The sequence below is a fragment of the Lutjanus erythropterus genome, chromosome 16 (genome assembly GCF_056507025.1).
Source record: "Lutjanus erythropterus isolate fLutEry1 chromosome 16, fLutEry1.hap2, whole genome shotgun sequence".
In the NCBI taxonomy this organism is placed as follows: Eukaryota; Metazoa; Chordata; class Actinopteri; order Lutjaniformes; family Lutjanidae; genus Lutjanus; species Lutjanus erythropterus.
The window spans coordinates 27,986,298-28,003,321 of record NC_139332.1 but is presented as its reverse complement, the minus strand read 5'-3'; the positions used below and the strand labels follow the sequence as shown (position 1 = coordinate 28,003,321).

General features: G+C 40.7%; 1 protein-coding gene across 5 annotated transcripts in view; it reads left to right on the top strand.

Annotated features, from left to right (window-relative positions):
* Nucleotides 1-4,253: 4,253 nt before the first annotated feature.
* The window catches only part of pleca (plectin a), a 60,157-nt gene continuing 47,386 nt past the window's right edge, over nucleotides 4,254-17,024 (top strand). For 4 of the 5 annotated variants that reach the window (XM_084739978.1, XM_084739976.1, XM_084739977.1 and 1 more), the window contains exon 1: nucleotides 10,570-11,067. In XM_084739978.1, coding sequence (XP_084596104.1) covers nucleotides 10,917-11,067 — 151 coding nt within the window. In that variant the 5' untranslated portion in view covers nucleotides 10,570-10,916. Of the gene's footprint in view, nucleotides 4,372-10,569; nucleotides 11,068-17,024 lie in introns of those variants that run through there. The other variant, XM_084739981.1, reaches the window with a different exon arrangement.

The window sequence follows — 17,024 nt, the reverse complement described above, 5'->3', positions numbered from 1 at the left end:
TAGTCAGACAGTATAATCCATATCCTGTGTATAAGGGGGCACAATAGCACTGTCTCCAACTTTTTTATGGCTTCCACAGAGAAGCCTTTGTTACGGTAGCTTGCTGGCAAATATCACATTTTCCGCTCTTTGTCTAAATCCTGTCAGAAAATGTGTCCCTGGGAGTTTCTGCAGCCCTGCACATGGATTCCATCCAGTGGCGCTCGTCAGAAACCACCACGCATGAGATGCTGTTTCCACTGAGGAAAGCCTCACAAATTAAGTCAAACTCGCAGCGCTGTCTAGTGTTTTTACTTCCCAGCCGAGCCTCCGCTTCTCTTTTTTTCTGTGCTTTTTTAGCACGCCCCCCTGGTTTTTATCAGAACACAATGTCGTGAGGTCAGATCTGACTCCTTGGCAGTTCAGCATTTTCTCTAAAAGTTGTGAAGACGCTGAGGAAAGATGGACTTGTGCTGCTGTTTCTGTCCAAGAAGACTAGAGGGTAGGTCTGCTTTTTACAGGATTCTTTCATTTCAAACTTTGTGTCAGTGCATGTGGGGATGCTACAGTGTGGATAAACTAAGTAGAAATGCATTTCTTACATTATGCATGCCATGTGAGGACAGTACCACTTCCAGCATCAGTATCGTTATTGAAGACTGCTGATGAGAAATATCAGACGTTCCTTTCATTCTTTAACTAATCCTACCTATGCTCTTTTTGGGAAATCATTTTCATTAGTGATTGAGGCATTTCAACTGAAATCAAAGGAACTTTTTACATAATAGGCTGTCATGTGAGGTCCGGCTCTATTGCCGACGTGTGAGTATGCAGAACATGCATCACAATATGGGAATCATTGAGCAAACGCATACCATGTGAAGAGAGTAGGAGTGGGCTGACTCCTCCCATAAAGGAGTGGTGGAAAGAATTAATTCCAGACATCTGTACGTCTGCTCCTTCAGTTTTATTCCCTTTGCTCAATCTTCACTGCAACCAATTACTTATTGGCGTTGCCAGTTTGTAAGGCTTTTGGGAATTGGTTGACATTTTCAAACTGGGATCATGTAAGGCTTCACCCAGAATGAACTCCCAACACACAGGTCTAAAATCACTCAGTTGCAATCAGCTTTTCTTCTTTGTTGTGAGTGGACTGTAGCTTCTGTTCCCAACTTCTTGAGATTTTAGGCAACTTTAAATTTGCTACAGTTGTAATTAAATTCTGTCATCTGTCCTAGTTTTTTCAGTTTGTGCAAGATTTGTTTATCTGTGGTCACATTACAGAAACTTCTTATCTTAAAAGAAAAACCAAGATATGATTTTTTTTTCTAATTTTGCATTACAGCAAGTAAATGCAATTGCTAACTAATTACAGCATCCTATCCTGTGTTACTCCATACTATCTTATGACAGGTTAGGAAATCCTAAATACTCAATCCAGCATTGGTCATCGACTATTATTGTGTCTGTTACCTAGCAACCGACACTACTTTTCTCATCTTGCCAAGCTAAACAACTTCATAACTATTGTGTGTGTTTTTTTAATATACTGAAACAAAGATGGGCACTTAAATTCAATAGAAATGAGTTAGAGGTTTGGGTAACATCTATTGAGAAATCCAAAGTTCTTTCTGGTGCTTTTTGGAAAATTTTCAACAACACTAACTTGGGAAATAAAAGAAAAAGAGAGGGCTAAGATAGGAGACTCAGTCTCCCTTGTATCTGACATCCATTGTTAAAAAAAAAGCAACAAACAACCAACCAGCAGGGATAGATGCTGATATTTTTAAGCACTGGTCCTACAGGCCACCAAATCTAATAAATAAATTAGGTGGCCAAAGTACATTTTTGGTGGTTCAAATGTAAACTTGTGTAAAAACAAGACAGAAAAGGCAATTTAGTACAATGTAACACAGCGTTTCATAACTGTGACATTTGTGTTCACCACTTTTCCCATGAATTGTGATGTAGTGTTTCATGAATGCGTTATTTCCAAGAAAACATTATGTCCTCAGAAGAGTCATATTTTAGTCACTGAACTCCTGCTTCCATTGACTCCCAAATTATGTTTTTTTTTCATCAGGCCATGATGAATGTCAAACCCTGTATTAAACAGGTTATCTATAACTACATCCTTCTAAAGGTGGAAAAGTAAGAGTTAGGACACCTTAACACTTATCCTTAAAGCCACTTTAATGAGTTTGTAACTGGTTATGAAACAGTCTCAATTTAATACTAACACATCTATATGACCTGCATAAGCAAAGGCGACATCTATGAGAAATCAGATGAAACAAGCTTGTGTTTACATTTTCCCAGGTTACAATGAGAGGTACACCGGTCAGTTAAAATGAAGAAGGATGAGACTTTCATTTAGATAATTTTATTTTTGACATCATATTTTGTGGTTATGGTGGTGGAAACACTACCGTTTTTGTCCACAGTTTATTTAAGACTTTGGGAAGTTAGGGTGCTTATGCAATACACATTTCGTATTTAAAGTTATGATAGGAACATTGACTTAGGAACTATTAGTCTGTAATGGCTTTTTTGTCCCAACCCTAATTCACATGGTAACAGTTGAGACACGATCTGCAAGTTAGGAACTTTCTGTACCTTCTGTCTCTTCTGACTATTCTGAATTCTCCTCTGTACATAAATTGATATTGTGCTCACACCAAAGGCAGCTCGAGGTCTAGGTTGTAACGTCTATTTCTGCTTGTTTTATGGAGCACGGTTGGCGTGTGGAATGGCATTGCCGTGAATGTGTGATCACGACACGGAGCTTGGTGTTGGGTTTCTGCGTGGCATTGGGGATGAAAGTGACACTGTTTTGCACGCACACCAACTGATGTTCCCTGGTTGATTTTCTGACAACAGAAACACTGGCAGAGGAGCCGTTTTGCCCGCAGCAAGATGCTTTTGATGTCTCAACAGTGATGCAGGGAGATGTTGTGCATGCGTATTTTTGAAGTTAGAGTTAGTCTTATGAAAGTCGATCAAGGGCTTATAGTATTTGCATATCTTTGTGCACTGAGGGAACACTGAACACAAAAGGAATGTTGCATTAATCCTGCAGGTGAAGTGCTTAGGGAGGAATTTCTTGGTGACAATGGTTGTAATTATAGCTGATTGGCACGTTTGAAAATTTCTAAATCGCTGAGTTTAGAGTGACTTTGTAAGAAGGGGCTCAGCGTAGTTCAGGAAGAAATTTTCCCTCCAGCAGAACTTTAATAACAGGGCCTGTCGAGAGGAAGAAGGAAAAGCACTTTCTGATTTAAGGGTTAAAAAAGGCAGTTGGTGTTTTGGAGATTTTAAAACAGTTGGTGGTAAAACAGCATACAGTTAAACGGCTTTCTGGGAAGCTTATAGGTACTGCTTGTGCTGTCCAAACATAAGGAAGCAATTAGCAACTAGGGAAACATAGTGAAGTTACATAATGAGAATGAATTGATAGGGAGCGGGTTATTCTGTGAGGGGAAAAATAAAATGTGGAGGCATGGCTTCAGTATAAACGTGGAAAAAGAGGAAGGGGTTGGCCTTGGATCATCTGTGACTCGTAAACCATGATGGAAAATAACTGAAGAAAATCCTATGGAGTGTATGAGTAGGAAACTTTGGCTCTGGCTGATGGTGGATCTCACTCGCGTCGAGTTTTGCTTCTTATCAAGGCTGATCCGAGTGAGTGCGTTTTGTGTGTGTGTGTGTGTGTGTGTGTGTGTGTGTGTGTGTGTGTGTGTGTGTGTGTTACACAAAACAGCCTCATATATTATTAACTCCTGCAGTCAGATAGGCTGCAGCGAGCGAGGAAAGCACTAAGCCAGTTCCTGTAGGGGAAAAACCAGAGGAGTCACTTGAGCCATGGAACAGGACAAAACTTCTTTTTAACTCTGGCACGGCTGCACGGTGGCTCGTGCAGAGAGAATTACAGCTGATTTTGAAATAAGTGCAACTTATAATAACAAAGAAGAGTGGGTTGAAAAGAAAGAGAGGAATTGTTAGTTATTGTACGGGGGAAAAAGGGGGAGGGAGGGAGATCTGCCACTTCTGCCAGAGCACTGAGTCACAGGGAAGAGAGGAGAGGAGAGGAGAGGGAGGGGTGCTCTTTCGTTCTTCACTCTCTCGTAAAAGTCACGGACAACTTGGCTGCAGCGCTTGTTTTAAAGTCCAGGATGGCACCACACCCCTAGGCGTCCTCCCCCCTCCTCCTCCCCGTCACCTTTCACCCCCTCCCCCAGCCCTCCCACCTGTCTTCAGAGCCTGGGACTCTCCACTTTGTACCAGGCCCGATGCCGGCAAGCCCCCCTGGAAATGTGTTCCCAACCCTGGTGGTTGTGGGCCACATTGTTACCTTAATCGCTGTCTGGCAGTGGAGAGTACGCAAGAAGAAAGGTAAGAAAAGCTGGAAAACTGGTTGTACCAGGCTTACTTCAGGAGAGGTGACGGCACTGCCTTAAAAAGAAGTTAGCGCAAAGGTTTTTCTGTGCAAATAGTTTCTCGGCCGGCTGTCCTCATCCGTCGTCTCTGCTCTCTCTTGTCCTGTCTGTGTGTGTGCGCACACTTCTCTCTCTTCCTCACTCCCCCCTCTGTTTTCCTCACACGTCTCAGTTTCCTGTGGTATGGAGATGTTGCCGTTAACCCTATAAGTGCTGGCAGTAATGTGATGACGTAGGAGCTGGAGGATTCTGGTTGAGTGGAGAGTTTTTGCTTCGTCAGAGCTTTGATGTGCACACTTCAGCATCAGCTCCTCTACTGGGGTTTTTCCTTGAATAGTGACTCTTTAAAAAAAACTGCTCCATCATTTCATCCAGGTTCTGTCTTTGCGGAGATCTGGTTAGAGCTGTAGGGCTTCCTTAAGCCAGATATGCACTGTACGATTTTAGAAATGTTTAATTTTAAACTTCTACTTGGAGTCGATCATATGCACTGTAAAGCCAAAGCTCACACTATGATCCAGTTATCAAGCCACGACTGAGTCCTCACACCCTACGTCTAAAATATAAAATAAAACGCCCCATATGCCCTTTCAGACTGTTCTGGCTATTGAGAATAGTCAATAAAGATTTGTTTGAAAGCTCTGAGGCAGGTAGGTGTTTGTTTGCTATGTTAGACCAAGCCCCCAGAAAGAGGGTGGGTCTTTAAAGCCCAATTGAAATGGTGGGCAAATAGCATAAAGACAACATCTTGTGATGCTCTGTGTCCCAAAAATACTTTATTTTATCCCCTAGACATTATAAAATAGATATAATATATATAATACATTTCTATTGTATTTCACAGACACCAGTTGCCACTTTGTGCAGGTGAAAAAAGTGGATTTGACTTGTGGCTCTGTTTCAACTGAACAACTGCCAAACAAAATTTCATGTCTGAAATTTGTCAGAACATCCAGTGGCTGCTCCAGTGGTTGATCAGTCAACACTCCCCCCTCTTCACTGCATGGTAAACAACGCCCAACAAAGCTGAAATGTGGTCCAACTGTAAAATGAGTTCAGTGGCTCGGGTCAGAAATTGGCTCTAATCGTACAGTGTATGTCCAGCTTTAAGGTGACTTGAGTTTAACGATCCTAACTCCATATGTGGTTTCTCATGTCTTGTTAACAGGTTTGTTCACCTGGTTTCTTCTTGGAATTTAAAAGATAAGCGTATTGTCTTCACATACCAGGCAAGCCAAGGGGAAAATAATTACTCACTATTGGTACTCAAGAACAGCCTGAAGGTTACCTGCAGGCATGCGTTGCTTTTGGCGTCACCAGACACACCTTGCTCAGGCCTGTTTTACTGTTGACACAGCTTGTCCCAGCGCTGACTGAACACAACTCTGCAGGTGACACACCCTGAGGAGGCAAATTAAAGGATCTCTGACTGACACTCTGCAGGTGTAGATAAAGGGCAGCTGTTCTGACAGTATTGCTAGAAACCAGTTTGGCCGCCAGGCACTCTGAAACAAATCACCCTAAAACAATAAAATTGCCCCAAGTCACATCCTAAATCCTCTACTTGTGTGTTGCTTGTAATAGGATTCACACCATCCTGATATAGTTATTTTACTAAAATGGAACCAAGCACTGTACTTTTCCCTTATCACTCCCAGAGGTCTAGGTCAGATAATAAAGTGCACAATCCCTCTGAAAGGAAGCCAAGGAGGACACACCTTGAGTAGATAAGAGTAATTTTCACAACAATGACTTGCCTGCATTTGTTATGACAGGATGAGTAACTTTCATAGCAGTGAGAAGTCATTGGAAGATGAGGCAGACCCAGAAACCCGGGTCCATAAAAAGGCTTAATGTGAAAAAATAATCAGGTTTATCGACCTCCTTTCTTCTCATCTGTGCAGCATGAGTGTATTTATTCTCTGTAAACTCTGTAGAGGTGAAGTCCTGATCAAATAAAGGTTGCCTGGAGAAGTGGTTTGACTGGTAAATGACAGGCAAACATTGTATTGCAAACTAGGCCGCACACTATCTCTACCTTCTGTCAATATCCAGCCGATTTGCATGTGAAGAGATCTGCTTTCAGCTCTGGGCTTGCCGCAGTGCAGACAATAAGTCTACACCCTGTACATCAGCAACGGTCATATTCCCTCTCCCCAGCGTCTGTCTCAACTTTAATGATGTATTTTTAACAGAGGAGGGAGGTGTGGCGATTGATTTCTGGCTGGCTGGAAGTGTGGTCATTGTTTACATTGCAGGTTGGGTACAAATCAAACATCTGCAGAGTCACATGCTGGATGTAAGGACACAGCTTATCCACTGAGTTAGAAGTGTGGTTTTCTGGAGCAACAAGGTGCCTTTGACACAGTGGGAAGGTGAAAGTAGGTAAAAGGGACTTAAGCCAGTGCCAGGTTTAAAAAAAGCTCACACATGGCGGCTGGCTAATGGTAGTAAACTCGACACTGGGGACGGTGGACTGTGTATCCTGGATACCGTCATAACAAACCGGAGGAGGAGGTCTTTGGTTTTCCTTCACGAGGCCTCACGCTGATCCTCGGGACCTTAAAGGAATCCGAGTGCTGTGTTAGTACTTAGATAATTAAACACTCATTTGTACTAAGTGATTATGTGTCTCTGTAACTCATAAACTGCTAAGAGTTCTGCCACAAGCTTCTGGTGACTTTGACCTCTCCTCCTTAACAGTTTTTAAAGGGATAGTTCGGATTATTTGGAGTGGGGTTGTATGAGGCTCTTATCCAAAGTCAGTGTGTTACCTTAATTAGTGGGCAGCTAGCACAAGGGTTTTCATGACTCACTTTACCAGAATTTTAAACTTTGTTACAATAGTAGTATAAAAAAAAGCTGTATTTAATACCTCTTTCGATACCAAGGTAAAAGCAAACAGCCTACGCACACAATTTTAATTTCTATTTTAAAAAATAAAGACTGAACTGAACTGAGGTCTTGAATGAGAACTTAGATCTTTTCTTTTATATAGCCTTCTTTAATACAGCTATCAGATGTTACTGTTTTATTGTTTTGAAACATGTTGTGTTGAAAAAGTACTAAAGTATCAAAACTTTTGACAACCTTAGTCAGCACACAGCCAGTTGGTAGAAGCAGCAGGAATACCGGCGTAGGAGGATAAGCAATGAAGTGCTCTGCACGAGGTCAGCAGAAAAACATATTTTAGCTACTTTAAAAGGCCCAAAACAATAACAGTTTAAGTGTATGCTGTATTTGAATACTTTCACTGCTTTAATTTGGTGTCAGGCAAACCTTTTTGATGAGAAACAGATGTATAAATGAGTGAAATATCGCTCTCTCTGTTCCAACCAGACTCTCAGGCAAAAACAGTAATTCTATCTTGCAGAACATGGAGGTTGTTGGCCTTGATCAGTAAGTTTGTTTGTGTTATTATGGAATATCGGCGAATCCACACCAACCCTTTAAATCACCAGTGTCACACAATATCACAAACAAACTAACAATTGGAGGTGGTGGCAAATGAGCAGCTCCCACTTTCTGAGAGATAAAATTATTGTTTTTGTCAAAGGAGTCTGATTTCTTTGAGAGATTGATGCTTGGCTCATATAATGTTGGTTAAAATACATTTTTCTGCTGACCCTGTCCACAGCAGAACATTGCTTAGCTTCCTACAATGACGCTCCTGCTGCCTCTTCAAAAGTTGGGGGCATGTCGACTGTCGTCTACTGTAGACAATACACTGACTATGAAAGAGTATCTCATCCAAGTCGCTTCATATAATCTGAACTATCCCTTTAACACTCTTTGATTCTGTCCAGGGTTGTCTTTCACTGTTCTTTATTTCCGTTAACGATTTTATCTCTAAAGACTCAAGAACACTTCATTCATCTCACAACATCAGCCTATCTAATCCGTTTAGGAAGCCACACCCAAGTCTGCTCCAGTGTTCATGGACGACTCAGTAGGAGGACTCAGGCGGCTGTGTCTGCTAAACCACATGCCACATACAGCTCACTGTAGGATTGGGTTTAGATTTTGGCTTGTGGTGTGCAGCTGTGACTCACTTTTCCTGTCTGCTCTCACTGTGGCTGTAATGACAGACTTGATGAGGAAGGACTGCCAGCTCTGCCTTAACTGAAAAGTGAAAAAACATACAGTTGTTGAGGGACGCCAAGCGTTGAAAACAATGCACGCCCACTGTCCCCACATGCCCTACGACACAATAATGAGTGTAACATAAAATGCATTAGTGGTTAACCTTGCCTAGTAGCCAGGCTTGTCCTCTGTCATAGAGTACACTGTGTGCCCATGTCGAGGCTGTGGCTGTAATCTGTGTTTATGTTTTGGAGGGTGAAATCAACCGTCGCTCCTCGACACGCTTCGGGATAAAATCTGGATCCCTCCTTTTAGGAAAATTGGCACCAACTTCCACTGCAAACATCTTAACACATTCATCCCCCATCAGTCCAAGTTTAAATGATTTTAAGATTAAAGACACGACAAATTTAGTAAATCATTTTCTTCTTTGGTGGATTGCTTCACGTCAAGTATTTCATTAATTTATTTTTTATTTATTGATGTTTTAAAATGCTAAAGTCACTTTCTTATGAAACAAAGGCTGTGGTTTGCTGTAACATTTCAGTGACCTGATCCACAGAATTAAGCAGATTAATGTTGAACTAGTTATCATTCCTACTTTGAATGTCACTGTTTTTGTTACTGTAATTTACATCCACAAATAATTTCAAGCAGTATTAAATCAATTAGCTACTTAAATGTCAATATGTAATGGTTTCTTTACTTCTTTATGACTAGTAAAGTGAATGTCTTTGGGTTGTGGACAAATCAAGACATTTGAGGCCTTTATCTTAAGCTTTGGGAAACACTAATGAACATTTTTCACCATTATTTGCCTTTTTATAGACCAAAAGACTTCTTGATTAATCAAGAAAATAATCAACAAGTTAATTGACAAGTGACATAATCTTTAGTTGTGGCCTTAATTTCAAACTGCATCAATGGCTGTTGCATAATTTAATGAATCTGTTTCTCTTTTAGCAGACTTTTAAATATTTTTTGCCAAATAGTTCAAGTGAAACAATGGAGATATTTAAAGAAAAGCATGAGTAGCAACTGAGATTTTCCTCTCACCACTAGGACTTCTTAAATAACTTTTGAAAACTTGTGCTAAAATAAAAAGTTCAGTATACTGTTCATGATTTACTAACAAAAAAAATGAGAAACCTTACAGTCTTTTATGTACACTTTCAAAAGTAGGTCTACAACGAATTATTTTCATTCTCAGTTAATCTGCTGATTATTTTCACGATTAATTGTTTAGTCTATAAAATGTCATAAAATTGTGAAAAATGTTCATCACAATTCCCCAGAGCTTAACGTGACGTCTTCAAATTGCTTCTTTAGTCAGTCCAAAACACAAAGACTCTTCATTTACTGTCATAAATAAAAAAGAGCAAATTCTCACATTTAACAGCAGATGTCTTATATTTTTGCTTGAAAGATGACTGAAGCGATTGAAATAGTTAGCAACTAGTTTTCTTTCTATCAGTTAATCAACTAATTGCAGCTCTGTTCGAAAGTTTAAATCATTATTCAGCTCGTTCTGACTGTACCTTTAAGATAAGTGAAGAAAAAAACTTAAACTACAGTCCTATAGCCAGATTGTACTTCCAAGCCACTCCCCCTTCATAAAACATTCGTAATTGCTGTGACAAAGTTTATTTCCCTTCATGCTGATCTGTCTGCTGTCTTAACTTGAAAATAAGCAAATTCCTGCTCGTGAATGTGAAGTATTTCTCAATGTTACGCAAAGAAAGAGAGAAAACAAGAGTTCCCTGTCGGAGTTATTTATGGTCCACAGCTGTTGTGTAGATGTGGAGGGAAAGTGATGATTTATCACCCGCGGGCAAACGTCAAACCTGCACTCTGCCCCTCTGCGTCTCTGTGTGTGTGTTTCCACACAGCGAGACAATAGAAAGGAGCGTCTCTCTCTGGTTTTAATTCAGATCAATGAGTCTTCCCAGAAGTGACTCTAGTTTCTGCTTTGCATTTAGAGTTCTGGAGGGTTATGTAATCTGGGAGAGGCACAGATATCACACATGCTAAAATAAGGACGCAGTGTGGAGTCCTCAGCAGTATATACAACCCTCCGCTCTGTGTATTTCAGGGATGTCCCTCCCAGCCGCGCTTTAATGGCACAAATCGTTCTTACGCGCTACGCACGAAGGCGACAACAGAGCGGGATGGAGCGGCTGAGAGCTCTCCAGATCATCTCACTAAACAAAACACTAGTGGGCCGGGCTTGTGACAAAGAGTCTGCAATCTGACACGACCCCCGGGTGTTTTTTCTTTTCCATGTGGCTCGGATAAGAGGAGAGGGAAAAGTTTTTTGAGGGCTGGTACCACGCAGGAGGAATACGCGAGTCTGGGGGCGTATTCAACAAAAGTCCAGCGGCGCGCTGTTTACGCGCGGCGGCACAGACACACGGCAGGATGGCCGGAGCGGAGGAGACGATGCGCGCTGCTCTGCCGGGCTGGTACTGCGGCCTAGAGCGGGAAATTTTATATCGACGAACTAATTACATTCACGAGATGAGCTGCGGAGAAGTGGGCTCTCATCTGTACAGCAGAATGTGCTGCGCAGGTAGGTGTGAGCAGTCCGCCGCTGTCTCCATCTCTCAGCGCTGTAATAGGAGGAGGCTCTGGTAGGGAGGGGCTGCTGGGGTACTGATGGTGATGCTGTTAACCTTTTCCATGCCCCCACCCACCATACAACAAGCCTCGAGGGTCAGAAGAGTGGGCGTCCAGGAAGTGTCTGAGCACAGAAATAATTAATCTATGATTAACTTTTATTGCACTTTTATAGAAGTCGACACAAAGATAATATTGTTTATGAGCATTTTATCAGTGATGATATTGTCCTCATTTGCAGCTCTCCCACAGAGCAGAGTGTATTGTAATGTAAAGCTGAAAAAGCTAATTGATTAATTGAGCTAATCATTACATTTCCTTTACGCCAAATATTTTCAGCTTCTCAAATGCAGCTATTATGATCAGTAATGTAACAATTTTTAAAATCATTTGATGGTCTTCATCTGCATCTTAAATTAATTATTACTTTAATAAAGGTGCTCAAAAACTTCTCACTTTTCAGTGTGTATTGATCACGCTGTTACAACTGCAAAACTAAACCAAGTTGGACCCGCCCTGCACTAACAACATTAGCTTCTTTTAGCAGCCAGTAATGTAATAACTGCAATAATGTAATAGTGTCAATAAAGTAATAATATTTCTGTTAATGTAATAAAAGGTCAATATTATAATACAATTTCCGATCAATAACGCAGTATATTTTTTATTATGTATTACATTAATAACTGGGTTAAAAAGAATCATAAATATGTAAAAGCTGGAGCTGATCATTCAATAATATACTTACATCACTATGTTTACATTTTATTTGTTAGCATTGTGATATAAGTATATTATTACATCATTGGCTCCAAGTTACTACATTTTTAAAATCTTTTTCAACCCAGTTAATATAATCTCGGTCAAAAATGTAATAAGTTATTACATTAAGAATGGGACAATTATTAGGTTATTGTTATTATGTTATTGGGTGCTACACTCCTGCACCTCCTCTGCAATGAAGATGTAGTTAAGTTGCTTAAAACTGATTCTGTCTTTGCTGAAACCTTTGTACTTTTTGTTGCCAATATAAGTTGCATTTATAATGGTCTTAAAATGTCTTAAAAAGTCTTGAATTTAACTTGTTGAAATCTCCAGAAACCCTGTCATACCAGGAACTGTAGTCTAAAGAGCAAGTACTGGATGATCTTTGATTAAAAAAGAAAAGAATAATGTGTGTGTGTCTGGCCTCGTGACACGATCACTGTGTTGAGAGTTGAATATACAAACCACTCAACCCAAGTAATCAAAGTGAATGGATGTTTTTCTCTACTGATTATGCCTTCTGAATTTGTGACAAAGATTATCGTTAATTTATCTTCTAAATGTCTGTCTTTCCATGGATGTTCAGTGCTGTGAGAAATGATTCTTTTTCTTATAAACTCTCTCGGGAGTCTTAGAGCAAAAACCGCTGCTCTGTAAACAGTACACTGATGGACTCACAGCCTCAGTGTGTTTTTGCTGCATCGTCATGGCAACCACTCACAAATCACTCTTCCCACATGCAGAAGTAACTGTTTATGACTTTAAGTCAACACTGCTGGGCCCCTAGAGACCTTGGCCTTTCTTAACAGTAGCCTGAACTCTGATTAAGAGCCAAGGAGGTTGGCAGCTAATGGTTAGTTAGATATTAAAGTGAATTGTAGTTGAGTATTACATATTTCTCATGGTTTGCAGTGTAGCTTCTCCAACAGAAGAGGGAGACAAACGTGTTGAGCAACACCTTCATCCTCTCTTTAATTGGCTTGGCTCTGCAGGTCTTAAATCCAGCAATTATCCAGTCCTCATATTTTCATAACCACAAGATTGTAAACACCATGTGTGGCTAATTACATGTGTTTTCTGAATGCGCACTCAGTGGAAATGATACTCCTATTGCAAAAGTGAGTTGGACTCATCAGCCTTTTATAATTATGGAGAAAAATAATAATGTGGGCAGCGTCAGGGACAACTTTAAAGGGCAACATTGCCCAAGAAATGCCTCTGTGTTGTTGCTTTTTCGGTTCAGTGAGTTTATTGTTCATCTGCATCTCCTAAAACTTTTTTCCACCAGTGCGTATCAGCACCTGAGTTTGTTTTGAAGAGGAATAAATTCCTCACTGTTATAATAGACAGAGCTGTGTCTTATTCTGTTGTAGTTCATGCTTTCATGCTGTCTTTGTTGCCAGCTCCAGGTTGGATCTGCCCCATAATGCCCTGGGGCTTCCATTCCTCACCTTGGCAAAGTTCCTCCGTGAGCTGTCCAACTTCTCATTCCATCATCCCTCCATCATAAACCCCATCAGGACCTGCTATCCAGATGATACGCAGTTTTGGTTACATTCCTGTCCTCAGCGGGACTCGCATCGCATGCTGTCACTTGCACAGACGAACAGGCACAAAGAATTTTTGGGGTAGGGGTGGTGTTATCACAGAGAGGCGGCTCCCCCTGCCTGTAAGGAGGGTCGGCGCGCCCTCAGGAGGAATGCGTGGAGTTTTATGCTTCTCACGGCAGCACTGTCATCATAAAAATCTCCTATCAGGTCTCACTGCTTGGCGTTATCACCGCATGTTATCAGTAACAGGGAAAGGAGAAAGGAGAAATCCACACAGTCCTGCACTGTGCGTACAAACCAGCAGTGAGTTGTTGATAGTGGTTGATAGTGCTACTTTTTCACATCATGTACAAGAGCTTGTGACCCTTCGTTACTGTTTGAACATTTGAACAGAATTTTGTTTTAAGTCAAGAAATCAAAATTAGTCTCACTGCAATGTCTGGTTGTTTAATGACTTTTTGAAATGAGCACAAATTTAACATTTTGTTGTTGGAGCTACACAATCCTGCTGCAATAATAATAAATAATGCAGCTAGGGAAGAAAAAACAAGAATGTGACTATTTTAAATTTGCATTTCATAAGCCTTTGGACAGATTTTTACACCTTCCAGCCAACAATGTTATTTTTTTTTCTCACACACGATACTTTGCTGATTCTAGAGATCCTTAAGAATCCTTGACTGCTGTCTGTCCTTTTGCTAGAACCATGAAACTCAGCCCAATAACCAGAAATGATGCGCAAGTGGTTCTCAAGAAACATGAACCTAATTGCCCAGATGGTGTCCCAAAATGATATTTTGGAAAAGCCACGCCCCTCACACTGTTAGTCCAGTCGACTTGAAATTGGACACACAGTGAGCACACTGTGCTATACAAATGACTCGGGCCATAAAAGTCTACCTGATGGATTTTCCAGTATTTTGAGTTTTTGAAAAACACATTTTTCACATCTCTTCCTAAATTGTAGGTCAAATTGTCACTGAATTGACTGTGTATGTTTTATTGGACCAAACTTATCAAAAGTTGCATAAAGCTTGTTAGCATCTTAATTAATTTCCTAAATCCAGGTACACATCTTCAGGCTGTGTTTGGCAATAGGTCTACCAAAGCAGTTTGTGCCCAACCCATAAGGGGCACCACAACTTCCAAAAATGTGTACTTCTAAACCTGGGGGACAGAATTCCACTAGTTTCAGAAAGCATGAATTGGGGGTGGGTATAAACCAATATCTATAGTGCCATATTGATTGGTTGATTGAAGTGGGCGTGGCCTAGCACATATTTTCTCATAACTCAAGATTCCTTTGAACAATTCTGATGAAACTCACGAGTGAAATCCTGCACCATCTGCACCGAGTTTTGTTCAAATCCAATATAGGGGAGCAAATGGAACTTTTAGTGCACAATTATTGAAACGCTGGCTTTGTGATGATGAAGCAAATATGTGATTGGTGTCACTCCTTTAAACAGAATTAAACCAACTAAAGTGGCTTTGTAAAGCCTGAAACCTCTTTTAATATTTTATTGAGCTGCTTCTTTCTGTTGGGCGTAAAAGGGCTTGAACCTGCAAATTGCTGCTAGCAGCTATATTTTTAATTCTAAGATCACATTTTAGCTTGTACACGGTCTACAGGGTCGTGTTTAGGTCTAAAGGTGTTATATCAGCAGCTTCCATTTCTCAAGTCCCGACAAGCCACCTCCCTGTGAAGGCATCCAAAAAATCTCTCTCCTTTAAAGCCTTACAGTCTGTCAGTATTTGCACGGAAAATTGATGCTGCTAAGGGTGAAAGGTGTTGCAGGTATTTAGGCGCTATGGGATATGTATGTGGTAGTGTGGAGGTGCTAGTTTAGAACACGTGAATACCTAACTTGCAAAAAAGCAATCCTGTGTTTTTATCAGAGAGTATTTTTGCAGTGAAGAGTTTAATTGCATAAAGAAGATGCAGATGCAACATCAGTCGTGCACATGGACACACAATGTTCAGTCAATCCACACACAGTCACAATAGCTGCTTTGTGTCTGGGATAATGTTCTGCAACAGTGTGGTTACTCCACTAAGAGTTTCTTGACTCTCTGACTGCCTCTTTTGTCTTTTTTGACATCTTGTGTTTCTGGCTCAACAGAAGCTTTTACTCAAGGTTGGACAATTCATCTAAGAAAAATAGTCCAAACCAAATGCTTCAAATAAAATATTGGTCTCACAGCAGGCTGTTCTCATTAAAGATCTTAAAATGCTTCTATTCTTCCTACTGTTGGATTTTCTCCTGTAGACAAACCCCCCTCCAAGAAAAGCGTCTGCTGTTTCTTTTATGTACCGAAACAAACCCATTGGTGCCAGTTTCCCCGTAATTGTGCCCCGATGGAATCAGAGCGCTCATGCTCAAGGTTTTCTGGTGATTGTACCATGTCGAGAAACGGCTGATGTTGTTTCCACTGTCTGGCTCGACTGCCTTCTGGCATGTCCCCTCCGTGTTCAGGAACAGGCTTTTCATTGAGGCTGTGTGGTGTTGTGTGGCATGTCCAGCCTCCGACCACACATTGGTGACTACTAGCTCGGGCACGTGGGGTTCAGTTTGGGTTAACAGGCTCCAGTGGACCGATCTGTCCAGAATTGGTCTAAATGAGGTAGTCTTTTTGAAAGTTTAGTTTCATGCTGAGCTATCCTGAATACCATCTTTGGGGCTTTGAAGCTTCAGTGAAAATTACCCAGAAACATTCAAAACTTGTGTCACTTCTCTCTTCAAACTTAGTCGTTAGTTACTTGTACTGCTCTGTGCGCTCTTATCACATGCACCCGCCTACTTTTTATGTACATGATTTCTGAGACTAATTAAACACCATAAAAAAGCCACTGTCAGTGCAGCCGATGCAACAGCTCCTTCCTTTCTGTAACAAACAAACAAAATGAAGCATTTGAATATTGATTTGGACTATAGCAGTGGCAGAAGCTTCAAAGCATCTGGGTCAGCCCTAGTTTCATAGATGCACATTAGATTTTTCAGTTTTTGTGCTGTATTCCATCACAGTGAGCTGATCTGGGTTAAAGCCCTGTTAAGCTGTTTCTGCAGATCATCTGAAGGGTTGCTGTTCTGTAGTTTATCGAGACCTCTGACATGCTACATAAACTTTGTCACTATTGGAAGTTTAGCTGATGCTCTTGTTAAAAGCAACCACAGGTACCTAAAATCATGTACAAAAACATTTACAACAAATGCTCTCCAAAGATTGCATACAGCTATGGTTGTTCCGATACCCATACCACCATCAGAAAATGCCTCTACTACTGCTTTAATTGTATCATATCAGCAAGTACATGAGTCCTGCTTTAGAGCATTTAGTAACTTTTATATTGTGGAAAACATCTTACTATTGTTGCAGGAACAATATAGGAGGTGTGTTCGAACTTTAAATTTCATAGCAGCTGTACAAAAGCACTCAAAGGCTCTGCTGCCACAGAGTGAAATGCTCAAACTAAAAGGAAATAAAACATGTTCATAGTAAAATGGAGAATATTAATTTGTATTTTTGTCTATTTATGACTTAACAATGAGGCAACTGACAAAATATATGGTAAAGCAAAGTTGATTAGAGTTTT